Source organism: Rutidosis leptorrhynchoides, chromosome 11 (assembly GCF_046630445.1).
Source record: "Rutidosis leptorrhynchoides isolate AG116_Rl617_1_P2 chromosome 11, CSIRO_AGI_Rlap_v1, whole genome shotgun sequence".
NCBI classification, from domain to species: domain Eukaryota; kingdom Viridiplantae; phylum Streptophyta; class Magnoliopsida; order Asterales; family Asteraceae; genus Rutidosis; species Rutidosis leptorrhynchoides.
In genome coordinates, this window is record NC_092343.1 from 55,207,794 (window position 1) to 55,214,918 (window position 7,125).

General features: G+C 33.1%; 1 protein-coding gene across 4 annotated transcripts; it reads right to left on the reverse strand.

Annotated features, from left to right (window-relative positions):
* Nucleotides 1-206: 206 nt before the first annotated feature.
* On the reverse strand, nt 207-6,125 carry LOC139876737 (glycolipid transfer protein 1-like). Of its 4 annotated transcripts, none has more exons than XM_071864114.1 (8): nt 6,009-6,125; nt 3,214-3,354; nt 3,017-3,072; nt 1,392-1,522; nt 1,162-1,297; nt 629-760; nt 459-510; nt 207-370 (listed from the first exon to the last, which is right to left on the reverse strand). In XM_071864114.1, the coding sequence occupies exons 2-7, from the start codon at nt 3,329-3,331 to the stop codon at nt 475-477; spliced, it is 609 nt and encodes a 202-aa protein (XP_071720215.1). In that variant the 5' UTR covers nt 3,332-3,354; nt 6,009-6,125; the 3' UTR covers nt 207-370; nt 459-474. The 4 variants fall into 4 exon arrangements, with proteins under 4 accessions (XP_071720215.1, XP_071720216.1, XP_071720214.1 ...); XM_071864115.1 differs by having other exon boundaries at nt 3,214-3,340; nt 6,009-6,120; XM_071864113.1 differs by lacking the exon at nt 6,009-6,125 and adding an exon at nt 4,008-4,036.
* Between the last annotated feature and the right edge of the window lie 1,000 nt (nt 6,126-7,125).

Below are 7,125 nucleotides of genomic sequence, written 5' to 3' on the forward strand. Positions count from 1 at the left end.
CTGTATGCTGAGTGCACACTTCCTACCCAAATGGGCCCATCCAAATGTGTCATGCACACAAGCTCGCCTATTAAAGTTTAAGCTTATTCTTTTCATAAACTCAAACAAATAATAGTATTGTTGGGCGATACAAATTGCAGATCTTATTAATTCTAAGCTCTACAAATATAAATTATTTGAAGCAACTTTTTTTGAACAAAAAAAGTCAAGCTTAATAAACATATAATTACTAAAATGCTCTTTATTATATTGTTAGCAGATCGGATCCATGGATATCCATCGAATATCTAACCAATGTCACGTTCATTACCAACTAAACACGATTATAAAGATGTTGATGTTGATTAAACGTATAGCTGATTTGTAAAAGGAAAAGAGAGGGGGGGGTGGTTGGGTTTAGCACCAGTGTTTAGCTTCTTGTTCATAACACATCACTAATGAGCATTTGAAGTACAGCCAGCAATTTATTAGTTATTACTTTGCTTTCATCTCATCCAGACCAAGACTAGCCTGCAAAACAGAATCACAGAAAACAATCAAAACAAGTTATTTGCTGTAAAAATCATATTATACTGCACACTAAACACAAATCAATATATGAGAAAGCCTTTTAATGAGACGAAGTTACCAAGAATTTGTGATTTTCCTGAAGAAGCGGTGGGAAATTTGCGCAGAATTTTTCAATATCAGATTTGATGTCACCCTTCTCACCCACAACATCCATGAACTTCTTCCTATCTGGTGCAAGCTTCATTGCAACCTGTTACACCAATTTTAGATAATAATAAAATAAAAAATAAAAATTACTTGGAAGCATAATATAATGTGGAAAAGAAATTTATAGATCAAAAATAAAAATAGGAAGTGTATAAAAGAAGTGTTTGGTTCATTATTCTTACCAGTAATGTACCCATTTTTAAGAATCTTTATGTGGCACTTTCAACCCATTTATACATAAACGGGTCAATTTGGTTTTGTTTGATAACCAGAACAAAAAAACTATAATAAAAAGCTGGATCGTCCTAGTTTTTTAAACATATTTGATACTAGAAATGAAGAATTCTTTAAATCGTGCTAAAAAGAAATGAAAAACCTAGAAAGAGATTATATTATACCCTACCGATTTGTGTCACGGTTAAATTTTAAGAAGTAAATGCTCACCGAGAAAGTTGAACTGGCTAACCAGCCATGGTATTTCTTGAGGGTTTTAGTATAGGCTTCAGAACAAACTTGTGACATGGCCCAATCTTCATGTTCCATCAAGTTAACGAATAATTCTACTATGAAATCCATCGCCCTGTAAACATATACCTTTTGAGCATGAAAGATGTTTTTGATTTGTTTGTTTGTTTGAAGAACCATAAGAGTAGGAGTGTGCTAGTTGTTGTCACCTAGTTAGCCATAGCAGACCATTGGTGCAACTTGAAGATTCGTCTGCTTTCTTAGCTTCAACCTCGACTTTAACCATGTTGTATAGGTTCTGAAATTCCACTGGGTTGGAAAAATATTTGTTCTCCAACCTCTGGAATATGAGATGAATATATATTCAATGTTCAAACTTTAAATTAGAGGCTTAAAGATGTGTAGGCACATATTCAAGAGGAAGAAATTAGATATTTATTTTTTCTAGGTTTAATTCTTCAAGCTACTAGTATTTTTACTTAGATATCCGCGGGCTAATAAAGTTATCTCATGACCGTTTCTGACTCTTTCCCTGACCAGTGACCACCTTAAGATGTGTTGCTAATTGCAGAACTTGAGAGTACTCGGCGAGTAATTGGCACGTACTCAGTAAAAAAATGTCTACCGATTACTCGGTCCAATTACCCGGATTAATCGGTCAAACTTGGTCAAAACTCAGGATTACTCGGCCAAACTCGGAATAACTCAAAAAATCGGTCAAAATTCGGTCGAAAATTGGTCAAAGTCAAACTTGGTCAACATCCGCATACTCCTGGAGTTCTTCTTAAAAATTTACGAGCGAGTACTCCCCAAGTAAGGAAGCTACTTTTTTAGAATTTATTGCTAACACTGATGAAGAAATTGAATCAACGGCATCAAATGCAAGCTCTGATAAAGTTTGATTCTTATTTATGGACTACAACGACCGATTTTTATAACCATATTTATCAGAAGAACGCCAACCACTAGACCATCTTGTGATGGTTAAAGTAGAAGAAATAAGATGCTGGAACCAAAAAAATTCAAATGATAGATGGATCAACATGAAGAGACAGCATGTTTGAAATTTGTCCAAGTGATAGATGAATTTGTAAAAAAACAAACCTTATATGTACATTGTACCCTTATCAGGTATCTTCTCTCTTAGGATAAAAAGTAAAACACAAATAATGGGAATTAGATACACAAACAGAAAGTAATGATGAACAATGAATAAAATTGAGTTCAACCCATATATCTAAATTTCTTGAGTTTCCTTACAAAAAGAGGTTGCAGAACTATCTCAATAAGAGAATAACAATATCTATTCGTTCTGATGATATATGTGGCTCTATTAATCGAGTCAGCAACAATCGTCGATTAATTGGCGACTTGACTGCTGCGTAGAGCCAAAATTGAACTTCATGCATGTTTAAAACCCATGGAAATTTGATTTTACCATTTTCATGGCGTCTCACATTTTTCTTTAATCTACTTATTGGCCGGAGATCCATTCGGAAGCAATCTCTATCCATAGAACATTGAGAGGGATGACTTTCTCTAGTCCTAGGGTGTTTCACTCTGGGTAGAGAAATGACTAGTCTTTATTCTAGGATAGGGGAAGGATTGTCTACATCTTACCTCCCCCATACCCCACTTTTGTGGGATTGGGTTTTGTTGTTGTTGTTGTTGTTGTTGTTGTGTATTCGTTCTGATATACGAAAATATTAAAAAATCATGATTGGGAAAAAAAACATTTATTTTCCATAAACAAATAACGCAAATTCATGAATGGAACATTAACGTGAGTATGTGACATCCAGATGTATGATTCTATATAGAGGAGAGTACTTACTGTTATATTACCACCAACATCAGTTTTGACAAGCGCCATGGCTGCTCCAAAGTTATCTATAAAAAGATAAGAAAACTATAATGTAAGTCTCAACTTCTAGAAGTAACTACAATGTATATTTACAGATATATAATATGTAATTCACATATACAAATGATAACAGAGAAAATGTTCATATCAATAAGGCCAAACCATACCAATAACTGGTAATAACTGTTTGCAGACGTCCAAGAAAGGCTTGGAAAGCATCTCTCCTCCTTCAGATTTCATATGTTTCATTCCTTCTAAAGCAGGAGTAAAAACTGTCCCTTCCATCCTAATATTCTACGAGTAGATTACTACAAGAGTTAACAATATTTACATAAGATAAATGCTTAAAATATACTTCTTTTAGTCCCTACAAAAAAAAAAAAAAAAAAAAAAAAAAAAAAAAAAAAAAGCATGCTATAATTCTGCAGTACACACTTGATTCTAGAATTTTAATAATTAATTAATACAGCAGTAAAACATAATATAAAGTTACACCATCAGTAATTACTAGTCTTGATTATTATAATCACTAAACAACATTATGAAACAGCCTAAATATCAACCTAATCACAAAACTAAAATCAAGCCTAGCTAGATCACCATACAAATTACAGAATCAAACTAAAATACATGCAGATTAATAGCAACACCAGCAATAATAAAATAGATCACAATAGGCAAAGGTGAAATCAGATAAGCTTGCACAGATGTACAAATCATCATAAACATAAACGTACAGTAATGTTAATCTCAATCTAAAACCCTAGATTTACAACCAACTATAAATTTACAGTTTAAATTGTGTGTGAAATGCTAAGTAGATCTGAAAAGCACAACTGACTGAACGACAGATACACTCATACACATTTGTATATCATTATTACAATCTTACATAATAAGATTAAATATATAAAACATGAATGTAAAAGAAAATTCTGAAAATTGAAAGTTCAGGTTTCACCTTTTTCTGTTGCAGGTTGGTTTTACGTGAACGCTGTTTTTTGCGTGTGAAGGGTTGTTACAGCACCAAGGAGTGTCTAGTTCAGCTTAGTACAAACTTGTTCAGTGTTCATGATTAAAAAAATAATAATACATATTTTAAATTTTTTTAACAAAGTAAAATAATTTTAAAAACAAAAGTTATACTGTAACATATTTTATAACACTAAATAAAAAACTTTCATTAATTTAAAATATTACAAGTCCTAAGAAGCAAATCATAAAAGGTGTTACATGATCCTAGATAATCAAATATCGGCTCCCGATCCCGATCCATCTTCCAACGACTCCAACCTCGCACGAATCCTAGCCTTTTGCTTTTCTATAACGCGCCTATCGACTTCCGGCAAGTGGTCCGTCGTGATAGCCAAAATTCTCAATTGTGTCTCAAGGTCCTTACGTTTATAGTAACCTTCTATATCCTCTCGTATGCCCAAAAACCTACAAGTAAATGAATCCTCAAACGAAGACCGAGAAGACGCGGCCGAACCGGACGATGTTTTTTGAAATTTAGCTTTTCTTTCTTTCTCCATCGAACACGCCAACGGATCATCACTAATTAGAGCACCACTCGGGTTTTCGTCCTCTAGTTCTTCGTCCACATTCAAATCTTCCGATTCGATAGTATCGATCGTATCGCGGCGTCTTACAGCGTTACGCCTACCTATCACAACTGCATCGGGATGTAACCACTTTGGCTTGTCCTTTAAAAAGTCCCAAACATGATAACTAGTAAACGCTTTCATATTCTCCAACCTATATTGACCCTCACACCGCATCCTAAAATCATGATCGCTTTCCTTACTTCGCCATTCCTTTTGTAAACGTTTAACAACGTTTCCAAACTTTTGGCAATGAGTATTGAGCTTCTTCCATTTTGAACTCAACGCATCCTTTGTACGGACGAATGGCGGGTTACGACTATTGTATTCATCCATAACAAGATACCAAAAAGATGAGCCGGTTTCCGCATAGGCTTGCTCGGAATTTTCAGATACGACATTCCAACTCTTAGCCAATCGAAGCTCGTCCTCCAGGTCCCACACATTGCTATTCGGAATGACCTTCTTTGGTTTAACTTGTGACGGTTCGACGTCCGCAGCTTGTTTACTTTTTCCTTTTCCTTTTTTTCGAGACGAGGTTGGTGTTGGTACCTCGTCTGCTTGTGAAGGAAAATCGAGTAGGTTGCCGAGTTGGTTTTGGGAGTTTTCGGCAGCTAGTAATACCGGTTCGTATATATCCAATAAAGGCTTAAAAAGCATCTCCCCTTCTTCTTCAGACTTCACATGTTTCATTCCTTCTAAATCAGGAGTTAAAATTGTCCCTTCCATTTTAATATTCTAGAATACTACAACAGTAAACAATATTTATATAAGATAAATGCTTAAAATGTAATTTCTTTTATTCCATACATCCAAATACAATTACAATTCAAGATAAAAAAAAAACGAAAAACGACACAATTCACCAACAAAGCATGCTATAATTTTGTAATGCACACACTTGATCATTGAATACATAATGCAGTAGTAACACTTAGCTATAAAATTACATCATCAGTCATCACTAGTCCTAATCCTAATGATTATAATTACTAAGCAAAATTACGAATCCAAGTGCCGAAACATCAGCCTAATCAGTTGACTAAAATCAAATCTAGCTAAATAACCAAACACATTACAAAATCAAACAAAAAATACATGCAGATTAATAGCAATAATAGCAACAATAGCAATAATAATCTGAATCACATTTAGGAAAGGTGAAATCTAATAAGCTAGTACAGATGCATAAATCATCATAAACATATACGTGCAGTAATGTTTATTTAGGTATGTAAACCCTAGGTTTTTACATCAATTATAAAATTTAAAATTACAGTTTTAAATTGAGCGACAAATGTGAAGTATGTAATTATACAAATATAAAATTGATTCTGAAAATTTAAAAGTTTCGATTTTACCTTTTTCTGTTGCCTTTTAGTGAAAGCTGTTATCTTATGTGCGAAGTCTTGTAACAGTCGCAATAGATTACTCCGATTATACAATATCTACACAGAAAAATTATAAGGAAGTTTTTTTTTTTTTTTTTCTTCCTGATAGTAGAAAAGAGCTAATAAAAATTTTTTTTTTTTTTTTTTTCTGATAGTAGAAAAGAGCTAATAAAAAAAAAAAAAAAGGATAATTGGAATTTCATTGGGAAGATATTTTTATTTTTATTTTTATTTTTTTCTAAAAGAAAACTATAAAACTTTTATAACAACTCGAGGTCAATCATCAAAAAGATAAAACCTCTAAACAATTACAACTCAAGGCATCGAAGCCAAACATGCAAAAGTCACAAGAACCACTACTACAACAAACAAAAAACACAACGGGCCCGATGCAAAGAACTAAAGACCACCTGACGAAACACATAAAACATTATAAACCCCGATTACAATAAAACCCAAAACAAAGTAACCACAACCGAAGGACCAGGGGGTTTTCTCCCGGATCCATTCATGATTCAAACTCGGTCCGCCTGCCCCTTGGGATGGTTAAAGGATCGGGTTCCTGTAATGCGATTAGGGTTTCCTCCCGAATGCGTGTGTGTGTGTGTGTAAATGATGAGTATAACAACCCTCACTTTTTCCTTCTGAAATTACCAAGTTGTCCTTAGGGTTTCAATGTCATATTCTGTGTATTATCATTAGGGTTGTTAATCAGACATAATAAGTGCCCGAGTAATTAAATGCTCTGTAAATTAATGCTTGTAATTAATAACCTGAAACCTCAACCTCAGATATTAATTAAAACCCTAATCTTACAAACCCTAACCCTAATACTAAATTAATAGAATATACTACATGTATTAAATAAATTATGACCTTATATAACCTTTAATATAAACTAATTGAAACCAAATTAAAAATTAATAAAGGTTAGGGGCTAATAATTAAATAAAATGTATTTTAATTAAATGTAACCTTAATAATAAATAAATAAATAAATAAAATATATATATATAATACATAAATAAATAAAAATTTCGATTATAAAAAAAAATATAGATAAGCATATAAATGTATAAATTTCGGC

What these genes read in the sequence shown, in the direction of transcription:
- LOC139876737 (XM_071864112.1), bottom strand. Translation starts at nt 5,376, where the DNA reads ATGGAAGGGACAATTTTAACTCCTGATTTAGAAGGAATGAAACATGTG.